General features: G+C 37.4%; 1 protein-coding gene across 2 annotated transcripts; it reads left to right on the forward strand.

Moving 5' to 3' along the window:
• Positions 1-1,209: 1,209 nt before the first annotated feature.
• LOC103720756 (uncharacterized) lies at positions 1,210-7,279 on the forward strand. 2 transcript variants are annotated; one of them, XR_015973613.2, is made up of 5 exons: positions 1,210-1,616; positions 6,202-6,349; positions 6,454-6,524; positions 6,595-6,818; positions 6,918-7,279. XR_015973613.2 is itself a non-coding variant. In XM_008810623.5 (5 exons), the coding sequence occupies exons 1-5, from the start codon at positions 1,395-1,397 to the stop codon at positions 6,927-6,929; spliced, it is 657 nt and encodes a 218-aa protein (XP_008808845.3). In that variant the 5' UTR covers positions 1,211-1,394; the 3' UTR covers positions 6,930-7,279. The 2 variants fall into 2 exon arrangements, 1 of the variants encoding a protein (XP_008808845.3); XM_008810623.5 differs by having other exon boundaries at positions 1,211-1,616; positions 6,615-6,818.
• The last annotated feature ends 15,673 nt before the right edge of the window (positions 7,280-22,952 follow it).

A 22,952-nucleotide genomic window follows, 5' to 3' on the forward strand; every position in this document is an offset into this window, starting at 1 on the left:
GGGCTAGCAATTGTCGAGGATTAGGTACGGTAAGTTTGGATGCATCGCTACTTGTGTATCTAATGGCAGCCGATGGCGGATGGAAATGGATGTGGCCAAATTACTGTATCATGATCTAATATATTTATAATAAGTATTATTGTAATAACTAATAATTATTATTAACAGGATTTATAGTATAATTAAATTTTTTATGATTATGATTATGATACAACAATCATAACTAGATATGTATATCATGATCAAGATAGCAATATTTATTTTACTAAATAATTATTATCTCATTATAGCAATAATTATATAATAATATATCTTTTTTATTATAAAGTAATAATTATCATTTTTTAATAATTATCATATAATAGAAATAACATCAAATTACTATTAAATTAGCTTAGGAATAATTACTATATTAAATGTATCACTATAAAATTGCTTGATATTATAATTACAAAGTATATTGCTTTAATCGTAAATATATATTAAATGTATGATTATAATAACTAATAATTATTATATAATAGAAAATATGATATAACTTTGATTATTAGTTATTTTTTATAGAAAATATAATAAAATTATTAAAATACAAATTATCTTGTTTATTATAATTATAATATATATAATAGTGATATCAAAGATTATTATATTAATAATTAAATAAGTGTATTATAATATAGTTATGATTCTTTGTGATAGTATAAAATTTATTTGATATTACAATAGTTATGTATGTTATTTATATTTTATTTAATATTATAATAACTATGTATGTATTTATATAATAAATCTATATTTTTAATATAGCTTGAGAGAGTGAGAGACCTGATAAAACTCTCTTTTTACTAAGATGAAAACCTTGGGTGGGTGACAGGTTCTTATGAAACTAATTTGAAATATATTAAATATTTTACAAGAATGATTAGTGAATTTTGCATAAAAAATCTTTTTAAATATTAATTTTATAAAAAAAATCAAATTATTTTTGGATTCTTGAATAATTTTGTTTCTTGACTTAAATATGGCCAGTAATATATATTTATTGGATGCCTAATATATATTTGATGAATATCTTATACATATTTTTCACATCCAATATATATCTATTTAGACCTCCGCTAGTTTTGTACTTAGATCAGAAATATAATTACAAGAGATCTGTAAATTAATTTATTTTTTTACAAAATTAATAATTAAATATATTTTCATCCCCTCCCCGGGCTCCCCCCTCAACGCCACTCCACCCAACCCTCCAAAAGAGGAGACTCTCAGCGACCGTCCGATCTTCATCTTCCGAAATCCATGCCTCTTGCTTTTCCGCTTCAAAACCAGGCATCAGGCGCTAGCGAAGGTGACCTTCCCGTGCGAGCAGCAGCAGAGCCAAAGAAATTTTAATGGGCGGCGGCAGTTCGGCGAGCAGCAGTGGGGAGGAGGACGGCGACGCCGAATGGAAGGCGGCCATCGATTCCGTCGCCGCCGTCAACTTCGGCGTCTCCACCTCCAATCGCCCCGCCACGCCCCAATCGGTCGCCGGCGGTTCGACGGCCCCGGACGACCCCCGCAACGGGCAGCTAAAGAAGTCCCAAACCCCTGGTCTCAAGCTCTACCAGATCAAGGTATAAACTCCCCCCCCCCTCCCTCTGTTTCTTCGAGAGATTTCCATCATTCTGTTGCTAATTGTGAAAAGATGGAAGCTTTTGATGATTAGGATCGATCCAATGGAGGTCCAACACCTTCTTAATTTGCTTGGCTTGCACGTTCTATTAAAAAGGAGATTTTTCCCTATCTATCCATGCTTTGAAGGAAGGAATTGTTAAAGAATGCTCCTTTTGTGCGTTTCCGGTATCCAATTTCATGCGGGAATTAGTTTAGCTGGCAAATAAACCGAATTTCTTGAATAATGTAATGCTTGTCTATCTGTAAACTTTGAAATTTAGTCTAGTAGAGGTGTGATGACTTTAGCAAATACTATTCCATCTAATGTGTTGGGCTCTGCGATACTAGAAGTTATAATGAATGATATTGAAATATGGTAAGCTCAAGTGTTAGTAGAAAACAGTCTCTCATAACTCAGATGGCTTAAAGAAGTGCAATCTTCTATACCCATGAATACCTTTTACTTACAACTTTCGACATGATTTTCATTCAATGCTTGCATATTACTAAATTAAATTAAGATTTTTCTTTGGCACATTATAATGATTGGTTTCTGCACAGCTTCCTAAAAAATATATAGAATATATTTAAACTTGTTGCTTCATCTACCAAGTTGGTTGACTAGGATTCTTGACCTGTTGACTTATGATGTTTTGCCATCATGAATCAAGTGTCCTTTCCAATTTCCCCCCCTGTAGCGTGATTCCCTTCTTACCATGACTTCATGAGACTCCTGAGCTCTTGGAAAAATTTAACCTCAAGGGGCTAAATCATGACTACTACTAATTATCAAGTTTTGTGTGCACAGGCAGAACCTTTTTTCAACCCCTCTTATGCAATCCCTGTTAAAGCAAAACGTTTTATCAAAGCATTTGCTTTTAATGTGATAAACAAGATTTATTGGCAATCAAATAATCAGTTTATGTGCTTCTCTATGCATCCGAATGCTTGCGTGGATCTGTTGCTTCATGTTGCAATGCTTGAATCTTCAATTACAGATTTGATAGCCATTATTGCATAGCGTACACAAGATGTAGCTGATATGTACTTGAAATAATCAATTATTGTTGCTAAGGTTCGCCGAACTAGTATCAGGGCCCATACTGGTTGGCAACTGGTATGGTACTATATAGGCCTGTGCAATGTTGTTTGGGGATGTACCTTTTTTTTGCCAATTTCAAAATTGATGTCGCCAAATGGTTTACCAAGTTCACTTAAATAGGGATCTTCAGTTTCGAAATGAAACAAAAGATCCCCTGTTCGGAACTTCCGATAAGGACTTTTGAGCCCTCTCTCTCGGCTTCTCTCTTCCTCTCCCTCTCTCTCTCTCCCCCTTCCTCTCCCTCTCCCTCTCCCTCCCTTCCTCCCTAACTCTCTCTCTTCCTCTCTCTCCTTCTCCCTCTCCCTCTGTAGGTGCGGTAAGGCTTCCGTTTTGTATCGACCAAATGAACCGTGCCAGTAACCAACTGGTTCGGTTCACTATGCCTCGAATTAGCTAGTTCAACATGGTTCAGCATTTCATGGTTGTCGCTTTCCAAGGACCAAGTGAAATGAAATATTTAGAAGGAGCATATAAAACCTATATTACTTGTATAATCGTCAAATGAACAAGACAATCGCTCTTGTTTTAATTGGCCCTAGTACCGCCAATTTTATTACTTTCCCTACCCATGGTTTCGGTCAGCTTCTTTTCACTTTATTTAGTTCATTGGGACTAAAAATAGTTAACTAATTTGATGCTGAGTTGGTTTACAGCGATGGGGTCCATCTGACTGGAACATTCTGTCTTATATATCTGATGCTGCCTTCAGGTTTCTGAAGCTTTTCGATTGAACCACTAGTAGAACTTAGTTTAGTTAAAATAGGTACTGAAAGGTATTTTTCATGGGTTGCATAAAGAAAACAAAAAAGGATTTTCAAAAATGCATTGCTTCAGGGATCAGATTATACTATTTTTTCTTGTTGATCTTTAGGTTGACTGTTTGGTTGAATTGGAATTTTAGCTTTAATTGCTTGATGAAGTCTTTTGTCTTGGACTAGAATTTAATTCAGAAAATAATGATTTTAAAACCCAAAGGTCTGCTTGGAAACCACTTGGGAAATATTTACCAAAGATGACCTTCATAAGAGGGATCAAGTTTTAAACCAAAGGCATCTGTTGTGTAGTGGGATGTTGCAAATGAAGATTTTTCTTCTTAAAAACCGAATGAAGACTGTTAATAGTGGAAGAGGATTGAGTGGCCTTTCAGATCTTCTGATGAGGCCTTAGATGCCCTTTGCTTTAATTTGAGCTTGAGCAAGGTGTTCTTTGCATTTGTTTATAGTTTTGTGAAAAATTTGGAATGATAGTAGTACCAAACTTCTGAGAATTAAATAAGAGAATGAAGGCTATACCACATGCTTCAACCTTCAATAACCTGTTGTCTTCCTTTTTCTGTACTGTGGCTGTATGCATTTTTTTTGTCGGATATGGACCCTTTAGTGTAATTGTGTAAGTGTAATTGTGTAGTTCAGTTATTTGTATGTATAGTTTATGCATGTGAGGTCAAACTTGAGTACTTTGTTTTGAGGAGTTGATTTGATGTTGTTTGAGGGTTAAAAGTAAAGTACAGCATTTACATCTGAGGTCAAGCTTGAGTATTTACCTTGCTTTATTCTGAGTGGTCGGTTTGACCTTGTTTGAGGGGTAAGATCGAGCCAGTAAAGTCTAAAATGTTCGACTGTGAATCTAGATGGTACATTTAGAGAGTTATTTGTGAGGCTACTTTTTTTGGGGGGGGGGGGTATTATGGTAACTCACATCAACCTGGCATGAGTTCTACCTTCAGAATCAAAAGAAATAAGAGTACATAAGGGTGGGGGAGCAGAGTCAGTCTCTGTCCATAAAACCTCTTTCGAGTGGTGAGCAGTAAAAGAGGCGACCAATCTGCTGCCGAGTTCGCCTCCCGATACACATGGGCCATTTAGAATGATCTGTAGCCAGCCCCCAAGCTCTGGATATCCCCGAGTAGGGGGTGACCATTGCCCTGTCGCCCGGCGTCACGAATCCACTTAGTCCCCGTAATCGAGTCCCCCTCCGGGATTATAATTTACTTAAATTGGTCTTCCTTATTGCTAATTTGATCAATTGTCTTCTGCGATTCTCAGATTTGATTCTTGATTTAGTGCTCATGCAAAGCTCTTTTTTTTAAAAAAAAATATTAGTGGTTCAGTAAATCCTTATTCAGAAAATTCTAGTATTGTTTGTTAGTATCCAAAACCTACATCTGATAAATGCAACTATTGTTGATAACGAGTTTGATGTTAGGAGGCTTCAATGCACACTGCCTAATAATTTTAACTCCTTCTACAAAGATGTTGAATGGTATTCAAATAAGACGACTGTTGCCAAATTTCTGTCACATGGATTAAAAAGCTGTGCAGTCTCTTGCAGAGGTGATATTATTACCTGTCTAATGCTATCTACCACTGTATTGAGATCTCATTTATAACATTAACTCAAAGAGCCACCTGATCATCTGATACTAAGAGATGAAACTTCAGACTCTCCTATATTCGATAAGACTAGCACAAGAAATTGAGTAATATTCAAATAACAAGAATATTGCTAAATATTTTCTTCTGCATGGATTAATAACCTGTGGCAGTTAATATAACCTGCATAATGCTACCTCATATTGCATTAGATATCATTTTGTATTACTAATTCAACAATTGCTTGGAAGACCTAGCAAATAACAGTACTATGGGCTTAAAATAGATGATCGAATTAAGCATGCCCCATGATTATCTGAGTATAAATGTAAAACAAAATGCAAATGATTATACCAGAACATTCCTCCACAATCTGATTTAGAGTTTATTGCAAATTTGCTTGTTAACTAGTGCTAGACCATTTTCAAATAATATACACCGAGGATCTTTACTGGAATGCTAGCAAAAATTCATTTGTAGTCAGTGTTAGGGAGTTAGGGAATCGAAAACCTGGGCTTAATTCATATGCACTGCAACTAGAGTATCTCCTGTACTTTTTCAGGAAGTTCTCATGTTAGTTACCATTCCATTCTCCAATGACGTCAAATAAGTTCCCTTGGTTGTGGTTCATCATTTTCATACTGTTCAATTCTCCAATGACATCAAATAAGTTCATTTGGTTGTGTTCAACATTTTCATTACTTGCCAGATAATTCCTTCCTTTTATTTGGTCTACTGGGGATTACATGAGGGGTGGAGGTCTATTAACCAATGGATACCCGTGACATTTTTTTTTTGCAAGTTATCTCCATTATGTAACATTTAAGACTAAGTGATTCCCAAAGAATGTGTTTGGTATGTGCTGGCAAGAAGCTCTATAAGTACCTTTGAGATATTACATTAATCCAAACTTGAACAAAAAGAATTCGTTCTACTGCTCTCGGTACAAATAAACATCTCCTTTCCTGCCTAAATAGTCAACACCAACCCCATCTTCAAGATCAAATAAGTGTGGTGCAATTCTATTTCTTGGTGAAGATGAGAATTCAAGTTTTAGCATATCATGGACAGGCACAAAAGCTTCTTGATGATCTGTTAGAGAAGAGTCTTGAGATGGTGATAAATCCTATCCCTCTGTCCAATGACATTCCTCAATCAAATGGTGGTGGCATTCAGTTATTCAGAAAAGCACCTCCTGGCATAATTTTGGATCCCATTGGTATGATTTTTCATCTAATTCTACTCATATTAGTTTGTCATTGTCAGTAAAACATATTAACTTCTAACATAAACTAGGAATTCAAGCTTGATGCATGTTGCCAGATACACATGTACAACCACAAAAAAAACCAAGAATTCTACCAGGAGAGGAAATTGATGAGAAATCAAAGAAGGTATGCCATTTTCCGTCTTATCACACACTTATCTGTTTGATTGTGGTTTTGATATTCATAATGGTTTTAGTCATCCTTTCTTTGGTGCAGTTCAGATGCCAACTTCAATCTGTCGTTGTTGATGGCAATAATATTATGGATGCAGCGAGAGAGGCATGCCAGCGATCTTTGGCTAGATTTGAAGCTAAAGAAGCTGCAGCAAAGGCAGCAACCAAGAAAGAGGAAGAAAGAGTTTTGGAACTGAAAAAGGTCAGAGGAGAGAAATGGCTTCCTTCCATTGCAAGAGAAATGCAGGTCAGCTCTGTTAAGTGGCCCCTGTAATTTAAAATAATGTCTTGAAGTTTAAGAAATGGACCATGAATAAACTCATTCCTTGCTTTTGTGGGGCTGCAGGGCAAAACTTGAACTCACTGAGGATGGGGAAGGACAGAAGTTGGCAGCTGAATTGAATTCTATCAGATCTTCAGAAGCGAAAAGTGCATTCAGTTTTACCTGAATGCAGTTGGCATCGATTAATTGAGTATAGGAATCATTCTATGCTGATTTCCATTTGATAAATGTGTCACTGTTGGAGGTATGCTGACTCATTTTATACTTTGAGCTTCATTTACCAAACCTCAAACATTCCCATCTTTTGCCGGTGGGGCTCGGGTCTGGCATAGTGGTTACCTGTTAGTAGATTCATGTGTAATAGATTAATGTAGCATCCTGCTGAAATGAAGCAATTTGCTTATTTACAAGAATGAAATTCAGTGGCACAGGATGAGAACTGGAGGGAAATTTTGCACTGCGTGGATGTCTCAAACATCCAAATGTGCATAATGTTAAGGCTCCATTTATTAAACTGCACTAAACCTTTTGGATTTACAGGTCTGGGCACCTGAAAGTGAATTACTCAGGAAGATATCTTGTCCATGATTTCTGGCCGGGAGGTTGGACTCTCCTTAAGATCAAATTTTGCAACAAACTGTAAAGTGCTATCCGGGGTGTAGATTTCAAGTTAGTGTAGATTTCTACTTCCATTAGATTTCCGCTTCCGCTTTTCTTTTCATAGCAATCTGGCATGAGAGTTGTTTAATGAGTTGACTAAATAGATAACTTTCGTAGTACATAATGACTGTATGCATGTCGTTTGAACTTTCTAAGAAACCTGCATGAACCAAGATAGACGTTCCCATAGGCGGCTGTGCTTAATAGTCATATTATGCAAACTGTCAGTTTTATACTGGGAAAATTAGGGACTTGGTTGTTAAGCTTAGATTGGCATAAGCCTAGTCAAAGTGTTTAGATATGTCCTTTTTTCGGTACAAGTGTTTAGATATGCTTCGACACTAATTTATGGGCACATAGAAATCCACATTTAAGATTTTTGTATGTGTGTGTGTGTGTGTGAGAGAGAGAGAGATAGATTTGTGAACAATCTGATAGATTCCTTGTTCAAATCCTTTGCTCTTTCTTATGCAGATTATAGTTTGACTATTGCATGACTTATCGAAAGGAACTTTGAACTAATTAGGTGAAGTTCTTTTCCTTAACCTGATTTGATGCTTAGTTTGGTTGCTAGTGACAGGATATGTTGAAGGACTTCTATCCAGATCCCGGCAATCCGGGGTCCTGGGATATATTTTATGAGAGTAAAATTGAATAAAGCTAGAACTGCAATAAGCTAACCTTCAACAGTTTTAAATGGACGCTCTATGTTGATCTCAAATGCGAGCGTATGTTGTGTTTGTCCGAAGATCAAGTTGCACTTGCAGTGCAAAGTTCTTTCCCAAGCTTTTGCCCAATGGTAAGTATAGCATCAAGGAACAATTTGGCTAGGAGCTCATATTTGGATTTGAGCAAAGTGCAGGGAGTTTGCTGAAGTTTGAAAATGATTTTAAATAGTGAAATCACTACAAATCAAAAATTCGATAATATTAATGTGTGTATATGTTTATTAACAAACAAACAATAGACTAGCAGTACAATTGCCATTAACAACAATAACTAGTAACATCACTAGCAGAATTTCTAATTTGTCATAAAATTTGTGAATACTGATTTATTGACGATTTATTCAATCACCTAAGAATTATTTTGTAGAGTTGTTCGTCAACGAAAGTTCAACCTATAGTTCAAGAAACTTTTGCAATTTAGAGATTACTATTGTTATGTCTAGAATAAGGTTTTAATAATGGTAATATCTCGGTATTAAAAACAATGTCTACATCATTACTTAATGAAGATTTGATGAATTTGACTACTAAGTCCTTACTTTGATGGTATTATTTCTTACCCCTCGGTTAAGAGGACAAGATTCCATTCTGAGTTGTGTAGGCGCTCGCTTCGATCCTACTGGATAGGATGACTGTAGGTAGAAGGTGAGGATTAAACCTCGACATTGTGTGAGCCGCAACCAATGGACTAGATTTTAAGGGAGCCAAATAAAATAGTCACAATGACCTTAGTAACTACTACAAGGGTTAATATATAATGTTACAGATAATGACATTATTTGCTCAAATCGTTGTATATGTAATAAATAGTGATAGTGCCATGTAACCAAAAAAATCAAATAGAAAAGCTGCATTGCTGCCATGTAATCTCCCTATTAGATTTCTCACTGATAACCACTCCAACAAGTAGCCGGTAACAGTCTCATTTAGCGAGTTAGACATTGCTTTCAGCATTTGTTTAATAAAAATAAGCTGTTGAAATATTTATGATTTTTTTTTTTTCCAACTGCTATGGTGACTTTAGAGCTTATAATTTAATCCAACAAAGGAATTACTCCAAGTTTGGCCCCTGCTTATTAAGACACAACAAGTTACTATGTCTCCCTCCGTGACTACGTACAAAAAGATTTAAATACCGGCTAATATTATCCGGTTAAAAAGAGGCGTAACTTTCTTCGCAGGTTCCTCGCTGGTAACTTCGGTTGCCGCGTTGCCTTCGCGTGAACAACGTTTCCCCGGCGACGCCCACCGGGAAAATCCCCTCCCCGCTCACGGATATCACGCATCCTCCGTTGCTCTATGACGTGGCATCCGAATGCCGAAAACTGTTCCAATCAAAAGAACACACGTCATCGCGCAAACAGTTTGCGTAAAATCCGTAATGTGGAAGGCATCGCCCTCGATAGTTGGACGCGGCCATCCCATTGGCCCGGTCCTCTGTGACACCCTGACATCTATGAAAGTAGGAAAACTTACCAAAAAACCGGAAAGAACGTGGATCCTATAATAGTAATAATAAAAAAACTCCTATACGAATCGATGTGGGAAGAAACCTTACCGAAAGAAACCAAATTCTTCTGAGACCACAATAAATTCCCCGAGCTGGCTCTGTCCCCTATCTGTTTCTCCAAATTCCAATTCCATCTCCCCTAGAATTTTCTGTGTGGGTCGGCTGATGGGGCTTTTGGTGGCGATGGTGGAGAGAGTGGGGATGTACGCGGGGACGATCTGGGCGCTGCAAGAGCGGAGGTTCGCCACCGTCTTCGACGCCGCCACCTCGGTCGCTCGGTCCTTCATCTTCTCCGTTTTGTTCTGCGTCCTGATGGTGAGGAGATGACCATGGATGGCCTTTTCTTGTTCCTGATCTCTCGTATAATGAAATGAAATTTTAGCTTTGCTCCCCTTTCTGTGGATTCCCTTCTCTGTTTGTGCTTCTGGATTGGGATTTGATGGAATGCGAGAGTTGGGATTGGATCCTGATGGGTTTTTTGGGGGCGGGATTGGGATTTGATGGAATGCGAGAGTTGGGATTGGATCCTGATGGGTTTTTTTGGGACCGGGGGAACGATCTAATGATGATGGCAACCACCACTTGCCCGGTAGGTGTAAGATTTTGTTATCATGTCATATGATAGGATCGGTTGTAGCAGAAAAAAGACCACCATCCTGTATCTCATTCTACCCACTGTAGTCCCAGTATCCACTTGAACACTTTTTTGCCATTACCTGCAGTGCTGGTTGAATGATTGATCAAATGACGTTCCCGTGGAGTAATTAATTTTTCTTTTTCTCCGTTGCTTGATCGAGATTCAATCTTATTTAAACTAGCAACCGGGCATGTGCCGTGCACGGCTAAGGGGGAGAGAGCAGAAAGAACAAGAATCAAATATTTGTATGAGTCGAAATAGAGAAAAAGATAGAGCCTAATTTTTTTAAAAAATTTATGAAAGGGATCCGACTACAATAATTCATTCGGCATTCGACAGGAATACAGTACGGCAAATGTTGGGTATGGATAGATTTAAAATTATTGTATTAAAAACTCGGCCTTCAAAAAGATTTGTGGCCAGAGTTTGGATATGTGTCAATGTGTGCATCCAGATATAATTATACATGGTTTTACAGTTTGGCAATAAAAGTTTGCACTTATACGTATGGGCAAGCATATGTCTCTTTCTGGGTGAACGATATTTGAGACCTGATCTGGCCACCTCCTAGCCATATGATGAAGAATAGATCTCAAGCCATATGATGAAGAATAGATCTCAAGCCATATGATGAAGAATAGATCTCAATGCATTAACCTATCATTAATTTTTTTTAGCATTTTCCAACGGAAAAAAAAAGCTTAGAAAGCATGCCTCCCCCTCTCCACCTTACCTCTTTAACCCTTTCTTTTTTGCTCGCTCTTGATATCTACTTTTTTTTTCTTCTCTCTTTTGCTACTTTCTTCTCTCTCTATCATTCTTTGGATCATTTCCTAGGGATCTGTGTCTCCTTTTCTCTTTTCTCTCCTCCCACTCTAGGTTCTACCTCTAATTTGTTAATAACTCTCTCTCTTCCCTCTATTCCACTCCTTTCTCTCTATGTTCTCATTTCTACTCTGCCCCTCCTCCCACTCTTTTTTTAGCCAAGATCTTCAACCCTCTCATCGGCAAGGATTGCCAAGAATGATAATGGTGAGAAAGTTTTGAAATCTTGAAAAATTCTGAATAATACCAAAAATAACCATGTTTTCAAAGGTAAGCTCCTTCCCTTAAAACTTAGAGTTTTCTCGGCAATTTTTTTTTTTTTTTTTGAGAGAGAGAGAAAATATGACTATCCAAAATGTTGATTTATATGTTTTTTGCTTTGTTATCGTCGATCCCTAATATTACTATTTCTCTTGTGCCTTTTGTTCTTTTCTTCTTCTTATATATTTTTCTCTTCTTCTTTCTCTTGTAATTGATTTCCTTCAACCTTGGATCCAAAACTTTACAGAAAAGCTTAAACTAGTAGAATAGCATTCTTCAAGAAGCTAAGGAGCATAATCCCACTCTCTTCTCTGATGTCTCTCGATCTCTCTACCCTATCCAAAAGCAATATCGAGAATATCGATGGCTTTGAGATCCATGCCCATCCTATGGTTGGGGAGGAAACTGTATCCAACCCTATATTTGGTTGACCATAGCCAAATGTATCTATATATATATTCTATTATCTAATATATGTAATATACATACATATAATTACATACATATGCCTATATTAATAACCTTATTAGTTGAGCTCTTTATTTTGGATAATAAGTATAGCTTTTATTTAATATAACTCTTTATCAAAATATAACAATATAATATCATATTAAACCATATTAAATCAAGAATTTATTAGTTTACTAAATTAATATGGAAATTAATGACATAATTAATAAATATATTTGCTTAATGTATGCTGATTTTAAAGAAAAATATTTTTCATTAATTTTTATTGCATTTTTATAATCATAATCTTATTCAAAAATTGAAGTATAATCACTAATAACCTTACTATATTGCATTTAAATACCCTCTAGATGCAATACCTTTCTATTTCTTATTATATGCACGTTTGATCATAGTTTTATTATTTTATAATAATATATCATTTTACCATATTGATAAATATACATATACTATTAGAATTTTGTATATTTATAGTTGTTCTATGAACTTGTATAGTTTTTTACCCAACCATTATTAAAGTTGATTCTTAGTATATAATAAAAATTTAGTTATTGAAGCCTTTTATTTATTATATAGTATTATATTGTTATATTGCATTTCAAGAATACCTGAAAAAAGAAGCAAAAAATTGTACTATGTATATCATATGGGTTATATGCTAGTTTTAATCTATTTTTAGGATAAAGAGAAGAGATATTCTTAATAAAAAAAATTGTTAGATAAATCAAGAAAGAACATTTTCTAATTCAAATATTATGTTTTGTTTTATATAAGTTAGACACAGACACAACAGTGTAACTCAATCCAATAGCCCTACAAATTTAATTTGGTCAAACTAGATTGACAATTTTATTTACAAATCCAATAGTGATAATCAGTGGACTTGGACTTGTTTATATTTAAATTCAATCTAATTATGAGTACCGTTAATTTAGCCAGACTTCAATTAAAAATTGGCTAATAGTTTATTAGATTTCTTTTAAATTTTAGGAAAAAATTTAGAGCCCCGAACAAAGGATTGAGATCGTGATCATCTGCCCAAGCCTCGGCTGAGGAGATAAGACTGTGACCATTGCAGAATGACCGTGGCATGTGCGGTCTCCGTGAGGCTGGTATGGAGTAGCCACCGAGCTATTGGGGTTGCTCCCAATTGCTGGCCAATTCATGGGCGGATGTGAAACTACCATGCTTATCCCCTTCAAAAACATTTCTATTCAATTCCTTCTTCCTACCTAATTGAGCCACCGCCAAGCTCCGATGCCTCCTCCTCCCTTCCTCCTCTCCAGTGGTCGCCATGCCACCACAGTTGAGCACCACTGCCTACCCACAACCACGACCATGTTCCTCATCTCTCAAACCCCCTTTGTTTTTCTGTTTTGCATTTTGCCGTCACAACCCTGGTAGAACCGCCACTCTGACTAAGGTTCGTTGCCTTTGCTACTCGCTGACAAGCCCCCTTTACCACACTCCTTTTTTCCCTCTATGTCGAGCCTTATCCCTCTGATTTCAGTCGAGATCTTGTTTAGCCACCTCTCTCTCCCTCTATTTTGTCTATTTCCACTTGCCATCACCCCCATTGGCTGTCGCCAACTCGTCACTAACCCACCACCGCTACGGTCTAGCCGCCATCAACCCCCCCTCTAACCTCTTCTCTTCCCTCTTTTCCTCTTTTCCTTTGATCATTATATTCTTCTATTTTCATCTTTTTTGTCATCTATTTTTTTCACATAATCCACATCTCTTCCACGAATTTTCCTTATCTATTCTTCCATGAAGAATATATCTCAATTTGTTAACCTATCGTTAATTTTTTTTAGCATTTCCCAATGGCGAGAAAAATAAGAAAAGCAGTTACTTCAGAAAGCATACCTCTTCCTTTCTGTTTCTCTACAGCGAGGAAGAAAGAAAGCAGTTATCTTAGAAAGCATGCCTCTCCCTCTCCACCTTACCTCTTGCTCTTGATATCCGCTTTATTTTCTTCTCTTTTGCTACTTTCTTCTCTCTCTACCACTCTCTGCATCATTTCTTGGTGATCTGTGCCTCCCTTTTTCCTTCTCTCTCCTTCCACTCTAGGTTCTACCTCTAATTTGCTAACTCTCTCTCTCTCTCTCTCTCTCTCTCTCTCTCTCTCTGTGTGTGTGTGTTCTACCGCCTCTCTCTTCTTTATTCCTTTCTCTCTATCCTCTTATTTTCTGCTTCGCCCCTCCTCCAACTCCTTTTTTAGCCAAGATCTTCCACCCTCTTGCTGGCAATGGTTGCCAAGAATGATGATGGCGAGAAAGTTTTGAAATCTTGAAAAATTTTGAATAATACCAAAAATAACCATGTTTTCAAAGGTAAGCTCCTTCCCTTAAAACTTTTAGTTGTAGTTTTCTCAGCAAAAAAGAAAATTTAGACAGAAAATATGACTATCCAACATGTTGATTTATACATGTTTTTGCTTTGTTATCTTCTGTTCGCTAATATTGTAATTTCTCTTGTCCCTTCTATTCCTTTCTTTTTATATATTTTTCTTTTCTTCTTTCTCTTGCAATTGATTTCTTTTAACCTTGCATCCAAAACTTTAAAAGAAACCTTAAACTAGCGGAGTGATATTCTTTAAGCAGCCAAGGAGCATAACCCTACTCTCTTCTCTACTGTTTCTCGATGTCTCTACCCTATACAATAACAATACCAAGGATATCAATGGCTTTGAGATCCATGCTCATCCTATGGTTGGGGAGGAAACTGGATCCAATCCCATATTCAGTTGACCATAGCCAAATGTATTTATATATATTCTATTATCTAATATATGTAATATACATACATACATATGCCTATATTCTATTATCTATATATATTCTATTATTAACTTTTTATTTTGGATAATAAATATAGCTTTCATTTAATATAGTTCTTTATCAAAATATAGCAATATAATATCTTCTTAAACCATACTAAATCAAGAATTTATTAGTTTACTAAATTAATATAAAAATTAATGAAAAAATTAATAAACGTATTTGCTTAATGTATGTTGATTTTAATGAAAAGTATTTTTCATTAATTTATATTGTATTTTTATAATCATAATCTTATTCCAAAATAAAAGTACAACCACTAATAACCTTACATTTCTAGTTCTTATTATATACACGTTGGATCATAGTTTTATTATTTTATAATAATATATCATTTTACCATATTGATAAATATATATATACTATTAGATTTTGTATACTGATAGTTTTTCTATGAACTTATACTGATAGTATTAATGATAATGATAGAAGTTTTTATTCAGCCATCATTAAATTTGATTTTTAATATATAACAAAAATTTAGTCTTTGAAACCTTTTATTTATTATAAAGTATTATATTGTTATATTGCATTTCAAGAATACTTGGAAAAAGAAGCAAAAAATTGTACTCTAGATCGTATGGGTTATATGCTTGTTTTAATCTATTTTTAGGATAAAGAGAAGAGATATTCTTAGTAAAAAATGATAGATAAAATCAAGAAAGAACATTTCCTAATTCAAAAATTATTATTTTTTATATATAAGTTAGACTCAGACACAACAGTGCAACTCGATCCAATAGGCCTATAAATTCGATTTGGTCGGGCTAGATTGACAATTTTACCAATAGGGATAGGCAACAAACTTGGACTTGTTTATTTTTAAATTCATTCTAATTATGAGAATTGTTATTTGGGCCAGACTTCAACTAAAAACCGACAAATGGTTTGTTAGATTCTCTTTAAATTTCAAAAAAAAATTAGAGCCCCAAACAAAGGATCACGATTATAATTCTCTACCCAAGCCTCAGCTGAGGAGATAAAGCTACGACCATTGTAGAATGGCCGTGGCCTGTATGGACTCCGTGAGGTTGGTATGGAGGAGCTACCCAACCATTGGGGCTGCTCCCAAGTGTTGGCAAATTCGTGGGCGTTTGCGAAACCACCATGCTGATTCCCTTTCAAAACCTTTCTAGTCAATTCCTTCTTTCTCACCTAATCGAATCACCACCAAGCTCTGACGCCTCCTCCTCGCTTCATCCTCTCTAGCAGTCGCCATTCCACCATAGCTGAGCACCACTACCTAGCCACAATCACAACCATGTTCCTCCTCTCTCAAATCCTCCTTTGTTTTTCTGTTCTACATTTTGGTGTCACAACCTTGATAGAACTGCCACCTCTAACGAAGGTTCGTCGCCTTTGCTACTCGCTGACGAACCCCCTTCATCACCCTCCTTTTTCTCCTCTATGTCGAGTCCTATCCCTCTAATTTCAGCTGAAACCTTGTTTAGCCGCCTCTTTCTTCCTCTGTTTTGTCTATTTCCGCTTGACATCACCCTCGTCGACTGCCGCTAGCTAGTCATTGACCCACCACCGCCACGGTCTGGCTGCCATCAACCCCTCCTCTAGCCTTTTCTCTTTCATCTTTTCCTCTTTCTGTTCTGTCATTATCTTCTTCTATTTTTATCTTTTTCCTCATTTGTTTTCACATAATCCACATCTCTTCCATGAATTTTCTCTCTCTCCCTCATCTAATATACCTTCTTCCCTGACTCATGGACCTAATATCATGATATCCCCTTGCTATCAAGTATATTAGGTCCAAAACCCAATTGGACCTAGACCAAGTCACTCTCTCCTTCTCCCATTGGTCAACCTAGATCGAGTCTAATCCCCTCCATTTAGCTTAATTACTTTTTAATTACTAGTTAGATCTAACCTAAAAATTCTAATCTAATCAGGAGGAAACAAGAACCCAAATAGGTGGGAGGTGTGATTAGAATAGACCCCTTCACATTCAGGTAATCACAAAACTCTATCTTTCTACGAAATACTTTTGTTAGTATAGGTTGTAACTAATCGTTAGATCAAAAGGGTGATTAAGACCCCCAGATGCTAGGTTAGACATGGTGGTGTAAATGTAGATTGGACCCTACTCGTGGGGCAAAGTGAAGGAAAAATATCCCGCAAAATCCGATAAAATCGGATGCCAGGTTAGAAAATCGGTTTTAAAATTTTATCTATTTATTTATAACAGGTATAAATAAATAACATAACTATATTATGTTTACCATACCTCGATCCCGCAGCGGAAGATGGTCAAGGTACTCAGGAACAGAATCTGGTACAGGGCCAAGTGCTGGATCAGATACTGGATCAGATGCTAGATCTGGTACTGGATCGGGAACTGGATCTGGAACTGGATCTGGTGCCGGATCTGGTACTGATGGATCTGGTGCTATGCGAGGCCCGGATGTACGGACCCTCTACTTCACACGCACGCCAAGAAATGCAGGAAGGTAGGATGATGTCTGTATAGTGCAAAAACCCTTTTTGCAAATAAACCCCTGGAAGAAAAGAATTTCAAAAATTCTTTCTTTCCCTTTTTTTTTTCTTTTCTTTCTTTTCCTCTTTCTTCCCGTTTCCTTTTCCTCTCTTTTCAAGCTACTCAAAAGATCACGAATCTCCCCTCTCCCCAGATAAAATCTCTAGCAAAGAATGAAGAGAACCCCAGCCTATTTATAGGCAAAGAAAAGGCTGAACCAGGGAAGAGAAAACGCCAAACGATTCATGATTTAATTAAATTTTTTGAACCGTTTGATTTCATTTAAATCAGCACTACATTAAAGAGTTTTGAAAACCGAAGAGACACATCTCTTCGGATCTTCAAATGGTTGCAGGATGAGGAAGATCAAGCGGTCAATTTATGTGTTTCGAAGAAGGGAAAAAACGTGGTTCACGGGAGAACGTTTCAGCAGAAAAGTGGTTCACAGGCTTGTGTGGACGGAAGAAGAAACACAGGAAATGAGTCATTTAATTCAGGAGGGCATCTAAGTAAATTCCCAATTCAAATTGATTTTTCTTAAATGGTTTAATTCAAATGGGCTGAATTAAAATGGGCTTGGGTCCATTATTGGTTCTAAACCAAATTGAAGACCAATTTGAAAGATTTTGGATCCGAAAAAATTCCACATGAATCTGATTCATGCGAACTCCAATTAGTTCAATTTTCAGATCAATCCGAGTCACACTTGAACTAGAATAAATATGGAATAAATCGTCATAAAGCCCAATTATATTTATTTGAATCCAATTCAAAACCATACTCAACAAATGAGCCCAAATCAATTTCAATTACATTAATTGAAACTTGATTAAGCCAGAATACAGACATAATCAAATACACATCCATGAAATTCAGTATGTACCTCATGTTCAGTGCTAGCTGAACATAGACAAAACCAAATCTCACATGACCCACAATTTAATTCTCAATTAAATTGGATCAAGTCCTTCCTACTTAACTTGACTTGTGTGCGTGACTCCGATAGGTTCGAACACTAAGCCGGTAGTACATGAACCACTTCATGCACTAATCGAGGTGACCATCTAGCAATGATACCCGACGTCCGGATAGGTCGAATATGCAAAGCAACATTCAAGAACCCATTCATATGGTTACCGCATAATTCATCCTTTTGACCAACGATGCTCAAGATGACCTAAAGTGAACTGTCATACTTTGGTCCGGTCATCCATATTGTATTTCAATTAATTAAATTCAAGTGACCAATCACTTGGTTTACCCTGGCCAAGGTTTTACTAAATTGAAACACAGCGAAACATCAACTCCTATAATCTGGAGCGGTCAATCCCTTCTTGACTCATACACAGACTTCGCGAGTACTTGACTGCACCCAGCAACTTTTCAATATCTGAATTAGAAATTCAGATCGTTCAGTGCCAAAGTACAGTGAGTTGCTTGCAAGTCACCGTGATAGTCTCAGGTCTAAGGGATACTTATGTCCATATGCTTTGTGAGCTAACTCCTGACAGTAGAGTGCTCAACAAGTGAGTCACTGTTCAGCGACGATGTACTCCTACATCTCACCTATATGCCATACCAGTGTCTCCACACTCCTTGGTTAAGAGGACAACCAACTAAATGGCATACAACGACCTATACTTGACATAGCTATTGTCCAATTAATAGCTTGTCAATCGGTCGCGAACTAATTTAAGGACTAAATGATAAAACCTCCTTTATCCACTAAATTAGTCCTAAGGACTTCATCACAATACACAGGAGTTCCTATTTGAAGATGCAACACTTGTGATGAAAAGAGTGCCATAATAGATTTTATTATTCATTAAATAAAACATATACATTATTCTTACAATAAAAATTGGCTTTGGGACACAATTCCCAACAACTCCCACTTGAACTAAAGCCAATTTGTACAGTATCTAATACCCATCTTCGATTTGTGATAATCGAACTCCTTTACAGAAAGGGCTTTAGTGAATGGGTCAGCTAGGTTCTCCTTTCCATCGATCTTTTGAAGATTGACGTCACCTCGTTCCACGATCTCTCGTACAAGGTGGTAGCGACGCAGAATGTGCTTGGTTCTATGGTGGGACTTTGGCTCCTTTGCTTGTGCAATGGCTCCAGTATTGTCACAATACAAAAGAACTGGACCATTGATTGAGGGAGCAACACCAAGTTGATTTACAAACTTCTTGATCCAAACAGCTTCCTTTGCCGCATCTGATGCAGCAACATACTCTGCTTCGCATACGGAATCGGCTACTGAATGCTGCTTGGAACTTTTCCAGCAGACTGCTCCTCCGTTCAGGGTAAACACAAATCCTGACATACTCTTACTATCATCATGGTCTGACTGAAAACTAGAGTCTGTAAATCCCACAAGTTTTAAGTCGGATTCTCCATAGATTAACCATTGGTCCTTAGTATTTCTCAAATACTTAAGGATGGTTTTCACCACCTTCCAATGGTTCTCACCCGGATTAGACTGATACCTACTCGCTACTGCTAGTGAGTAAGCAACGTCCGGTCTTGTACATGTCATGGCGTACATGATAGAACCTACTGCAGAAGCATATGGGATTCTACTCATACGCTCTCTTTCTTCGGAAGTTGTCGGACAATCTTTCTTAGAGAGAGAAATTCCTTGGCCTATCGGAAGATAGCCCTTCTTGGAATGCTCCATGTTGAACCGCTTCAACATAGTGTCGATGTACGTGGATTGGGATAATCCAAGCAACCTCTTAGATATATCTCTATAGATTTTCATCCCTAGGATGTAGGATGCTTCTCCCAGATCCTTCATAGAGAACTGTGATGACAGCCAGAGTTTCACATTTTGTAATGCAGGAATGTCATTCCCAATTAAGAGAATGTCATCCACATACAAGACAAGAAATGTGATCACTGAACCGTTAGCCCACTTGTAAATACAAGGTTCTTCTTCGTTCTTAACGAAGCCATACGTTTTGATAGTTTTATCGAAACGTATGTTCCAACTTCGAGAAGCTTGCTTAAGTCCATAAATGGACTTTTGTAGCTTGCATACTTTGGACTCGTCTGTGGATATGAAACCCTCAGGTTGTATCATATACACCTCTTCTTCCAGCTCTCCATTTAGAAAAGCTGTTTTCACATCCATTTGCCAGATTTCATAATCCATATATGCTGCTATAGCTAGCATGATCCGAATAGATTTTAGCATTGCCACAGGGGAAAAAGTCTCGTCATAATCGATACCATAACGTTGACGATACCCCTTGGCAACCAGACGGGCTTTATAGGTCTCCACCTTTCCGTCTGCGCCTCTCTTTCTTTTGAAGATCCATTTGCACCCTATGGGTTTTATCCCTTCGGGTGGATCAACTAGTGTCCATACACTATTGATTTCCATGGATTCCATTTCGGATCTCATGGCATTAAGCCATAACTCAGAGTCGGACCTCTGCATAGCATCCATATAGGTGATCGGATCCTCATTGTTCTCATCGAGCTCAATAGGATCCGCGTCATGGACCAAGAAACCATAGTATCTATCCACTTGACGCGGTACTCTACCGGATCGCCTTAATGGTGCTTCTACATTGGGCTCCGGGTTTGATCTCATCAAAACCGATTCTGTGGGTTCAGTAGATTGTGTTAAATCTTCCACCTGCTGAACTTCACTAAGTTCAACCTTAGAGGCAACAATTCCTTCACCAAGGAATTCCTTTTCCAAAAATGTTGCCTTAAGTCCTACGAACACCTTTTGTTCATTAGGAAGGTAAAAGTAATAACCCCTAGTTTGCTTGGGGTACCCTACAAAATAACACTTATCGGACCTAGGACCCAGTTTGTCAGTTTGAGAACGTTTAACATAAGCCGGACATCCCCAAACCCTAAGGTATGAAAGTGTCGGCTTACGCCCAGTCCATATCTCATATGGAGTCTTCTCAATAGACTTACTTGGAACCTTATTTAGTATTATACACGCAGACTCTAAAGCATAACCCCAAAAAGATAGAGGCAGACTAGTAAACCCCATCATGGATCGAACCATGTCTAACAGAGTTCGATTCCTCCTTTCGGATACACCATTATGCTGAGGTGTTCCTGGAGGGGTCCATTGTGAGAGAATCCCATTCTCCTCTAGATAAGTCAAGAAATCACCGGAAAGGTATTCTCCTCCTCGGTCTGACCGAAGGATCTTAATACTCTTTCCAGTCTGTTTTTCTACTTCATTACGAAATCGTTTGAACATTTCAAATGATTCCGACTTATGCTTCATCAGATAGACATACCCATACCTGGATAGGTCATCTGTGAAGGTTATGAAGTAGGCATAATCACCTTTGGCACTTACGTTCATAGGTCCACATACATCAGTATGTATGAGGCCAAGAACATCGCTGGCTCGTTCACCCTTTCCAGAAAAAGGTGACTTGGTCATTTTACCCAGTAGACAGGATTCACAAGTTGGCAATGATTCACAATCATTGATTTCTAAAATGCCTTGTTGGGCTAACCTGTTTATCCTGTTTTTGTTTATATGACCAAGCCGGCAATGCCATAAATAGGTTTCATTGACTTTATCTAATTTAGGGTGTTTATTAGATGTGTACATTACATTCACAGGCAATGATAGAGTATAAATGCCATATTTCATTTGTCCACTGAGAATTTTAGTATCATTCAAAATGATATCATTTATATAAAAGGTATAACCATTCTTGGCCAAAAAGCCTACAGAGATGACATTCATCAAGAATGCTGGACAAAAGTGACAATCATCTAACATAACTACTCCAGACTCAAAAAACAACTCAATGACTCCTAAAGCTAGGACTGGAACAGATCTTCCATCACCAACATTTAGAAATCGATCGCCGTTCTTGAATCTTCTACTTACTTGAAGTCCCTGCAAAGAATTGCAAATATTAATTGGACTTCCGGTATCCAATACCCAGGTAGTAGAATCATAAACAGAAAAATTACAAGGTGTTATCATATAATTACCTTGTGCAGCAACTGTTTGCTGCATTTTCTTCTTTGGCCTGTTTGGATCAAGGGATGCTAAATAAGCCGGACAGTTCCGCTTCCAGTGACCCTGCTTCTTGCAGAAGAAGCATTCTGCCTTACTCTGATCAGATTTCTGCTTCATAGTCTGTTTGGGCTTAGAGACCCCAGCACGAGCTTTCTGCACCTTCTTCTTCTTTCCTTTCTTAAAGGAAGAAAGTCCTGCAGAAGTCCCACCTACCACATTCACCGACTCCTTTTTGAGTTGGTGATCCTTCTCATAGGTCTGCAGTAAACCTAGCAAACCATGATAGGATACTTCAGGTTTAGTCATTCTATAATGACTAAGGAAGGTCAGGTAGGACTTGGGAAGTGAATTCAAAATGGCATCCTTGCCCAATTGCTCGTGCAAAGGAAAGCCAAGTTTACTTAGGCGATCGATTTGTTCGACCATGTACAATACATGATCGGTGACCGATGCCCCTTCCCTCATGCGGGCATTGAATATAGCGCAGGAGGTCTTATGTCATTCAACATCATCAGGTGTGCCGAAAGACTCCTTCAACATTTGAAGGATTTCCACTGGCTGCGCTTCCTCGAATTTACGACTAAACTCGTCATTCATCGAGGCCCTCATGATGCAACGCACTGTAGTGCGATCGTTGAGCCACTTCTGATAAGCG

Source organism: Phoenix dactylifera, chromosome 15 (genome assembly GCF_051530095.1).
Source record: "Phoenix dactylifera cultivar Ajwa chromosome 15, Ajwa_hap1_PhDact_Kaust_v1.1, whole genome shotgun sequence".
Classification (NCBI taxonomy): Eukaryota; Viridiplantae; Streptophyta; class Magnoliopsida; order Arecales; family Arecaceae; genus Phoenix; species Phoenix dactylifera.